Source organism: Pipistrellus hanaki (assembly GCF_964339955.1).
Source record: "Pipistrellus hanaki genome assembly, chromosome: 1".
Classification (NCBI taxonomy): domain Eukaryota; kingdom Metazoa; phylum Chordata; class Mammalia; order Chiroptera; family Vespertilionidae; genus Pipistrellus; species Pipistrellus hanaki.
Window position 1 is genome coordinate 33,426,556 of NC_140503.1, and position 3,025 is coordinate 33,429,580.

The following is a 3,025-nucleotide window of genomic DNA, read 5'->3' on the forward strand; positions in this document are numbered from 1 at the left end:
AAACTTAAAAAAATATTTGTTTTTACTGATTTCAGAGAAAGGAAGGGAGAGGGAGAGAAAAATAAAAACATCAATTATGAGTGAGAATCACTGATCGGCTGCTTCCTGCACACCCCACACTGGGGAAAAAGACCACAACCTGAGTTTTTTTTTTTTTTTTTTTCTTTCTTCTCTCTCTTTTTTTTCTTTCCAGCATTAACACACAACTTTATTGATGATACACAAATTAAGTTAATGCAAATGACAGGAGGGAACTTACTTAGGATGAATTGGTTCACTGTCATTTATACAGAAGAAATACTTCAGTCTAGGCAGTGAGATAAAGAGCAACAAACATGTTTTCAGAACATGTAGTGACATTCATTCATCCAGCTTAGACCTAAAGATCAACTTGGATAAATATCAGCTTTGATGATACAATATGATATTCAAAATTGGTAGCTGAAAGGATTCCTTTACCATATAAACAAGGTGGAGAAAAGGAATAGTTTACAATGTGTGTTGCTTCTAAACTACAAAATCAAGAAGTTATTCCTGGCTGTTTGGAAACATATTCTCAGCCAGTTTGGACGTGAATTTTCCAACTTTTACTTTCACCAAAAAATCATGGTGACTTTCTATCCCCAGAATCTTATCAGCACACACTTGAAAGTCTTTTAAAAAGAAAAAAAGTGAACCTTGGCTGAACTGATTCTGAGTAGGTTCATTTTCTTCCCATTTACAATTGTCATTTATGTTCTCAAATACGACCAGAAGTTTCAGAATAATCTCTTTGTTCTCCTTCTTATTAAAGAGGGAACCCAGTGAAGATGGTACTTGGGCCCTGAGAAGTTCTCTAGTCATGGCCGGATTTTCAGCCAAATTCAAAAGGAGTTTCAAAACCTGAAATTTGGTTTCTTCATTTCCTGCTGAAAATAAACGAAAAAAGTCTGAAATTGAGTTAGCAAGCATGTGCTGATACTCATTAGTAACAGTCATATTTGTAAGCAATCTGAGTCCAGCCAGCTGCACAGATGAGTTCAAGCGAGAAGTGATTGTGTCATCACACACTTGATTCATGTATATCTTAAGCCTGCGCTGATTTTCAGCATTCACACTCAGGTTATTCAGGACAATTAAAGCCTTTTCCTTAACGATGGGATCCCGGGTATTGAGAATCTTTGCAACAATTGGGAGACCACCCAGATCACGAATGATATCTCTGTTAAATGCATAAGCAGCATTGTTACCCAGAGCAATTAAAGCTGCTTCAAGAATATAAGGCTTTTCAGACATCTCAACCAAGCAAAGAACTTTTTGCAGCTCTTGAGGGGACAAAATAGTATCATCTGAGTTGGGGGAAGCCCGTTTCTGAACAGCCCTTCGAGCTCGGGTAGCCCTGGCCCTTGCTCTGGCCCTAGCTCTGGTCCCGGCCTCAGTCCCAATCCGGGCCCAAGGTGGGTACCATACTATTCCCTTGCTTTCACTGTTATCATCATCATCATCATCATCAGACCAGTCATTGTACCTGGCCCCAGGACAATCCCCAACATCATCCACATCCCCAGGCCCACCCTCAGCCATTTCCTCTTTGTTCTGTTTTCTTCCCTTGGCCAGTCGATAAATGCAATAGCAGGCGCCAGCCCCAATCACCAGTCCCGCAGTCACCCAGCCTACTTTCCTGGCGTAGCCCATGCAATCGTCCCTCACAATAGCAGGGACCAAGGAACAGAGCAGTCACGCAGGCTCGGGGAGAACTATGGGCCTGGGTGCCGGTCTGTGGAGGGTATTTGTCTTCAGCCACTTCAGGGCCACAGTAGCTGATACCGGAAGTGAACCTCCTCCAGACAGGCAGTTTGCCCCTTCTTCCCTCCCCTGGAGTGTGCCACACCCAACAATCCTTGCAATCCTCAAATCGATCTTCACTAATCAGGGTTAATTTCCTTCCTCTTCACTTGTCTGGCGTAGTGCCACAAACTACGGAAAGACTGGCAACCTGGGAGAGGCTCGGATCCACTAAACAGCCAGGACGACAGAGCCACAGTCAGAAAGACGGGAAACAGCAGCTACCGAGTGCTTGGTGGACGGACCAGTCCCCAGAACATGAAATTCCTTCCTAATTCGGAGGCCTGGTTGTCAAAGGTTTCCCACCCCTCCCACCCCTCTCCGGGTTCTGCTGACACATCACGTTGCACCCCCACCTCACTCTCCAAGCCCAACCTTTCCAGGTCGGAACTGTCCTGGAAGACTGGGGGCCAATGCCAAGGCCACAGCTCCCTTTCCGGATTATGGTCTCAGTTTCCAGCAGATTCCCACCTTCTGATCTCTGGGCTGCTCCCCAAACTCCTCCCTGGGCACCATTTCGCAGCATCGAAATGGGCTGCAGGCGGGACAGATCCACAACCTGAGTTTTGCCCTGACTGGGAATCAAACCTTAACCTCCTGGTTCATGGGTTGAAGATTGACCACTGAGCCACACAGGCTGGGCAGAAGTCCAGCTTTATAAAAAATGGTTACCTGGTTGTCCCATATAGTTTACAATTTTTAAAAAAGTTTCTTCTGCCCTTGCTGGTTCGGCTCAGTGGATAGAGCATTGGCCTGTGGACTGAAGGATCCCAGGTTCCATTCTGGTCAAGGGCATGTACCTTGGTTTCAGGCACATCCCCAGTGGGAGGTGTGCAAGAGGCAGCTAATCGATGTTTCTCTCTTATTGATGTTTCTAACTCTCTATCCCTCTCCCTTCTTATCTGTAAAAAAAATCAATAAAATATATTTTTAAAAAGTTCCTTCTGATATTCTAACAATCTAATTAGAGAAATAAACACATGAACTTCCTTTCATTGTAATTACTCAGAACTTGTTTTTGTTGCTTGACAACCTGTCAATGAAGACACTCCTTTTTCAATATTTATTCTGGTTCAGAAAACACCTTAACACAAATTAAATGCTGCTAAGATAAAGTGATGCCACAGGAAAACAACATACAAAATGGCCATATATATATACTTACAGTGTAGTTCAACCTGAAGTGGACTTTATTATCACC

The 3,025-nt window shown here is 43.7% G+C and overlaps 1 protein-coding gene across 1 annotated transcript; it reads right to left on the minus strand.

Moving 5' to 3' along the window:
- Positions 1–301: 301 nt before the first annotated feature.
- On the minus strand, positions 302–2,358 carry LOC311626111 (armadillo repeat-containing X-linked protein 3-like). The gene is made up of 2 exons (XM_084890992.1): positions 2,296–2,358; positions 302–1,995 (listed from the first exon to the last, which is right to left on the minus strand). The coding sequence occupies exon 2, from the start codon at positions 1,672–1,674 to the stop codon at positions 529–531; it is 1,146 nt and encodes a 381-aa protein (XP_084747118.1). The 5' UTR covers positions 1,675–1,995; positions 2,296–2,358; the 3' UTR covers positions 302–528.
- Between the last annotated feature and the right edge of the window lie 667 nt (positions 2,359–3,025).

Coding starts and splice junctions, on each gene's coding strand:
- LOC311626111 (XM_084890992.1), bottom strand. CDS start 1,674: ATGGGCTACGCCAGGAAAGTAGGCTGGGTGACTGCGGGACTGGTGATT.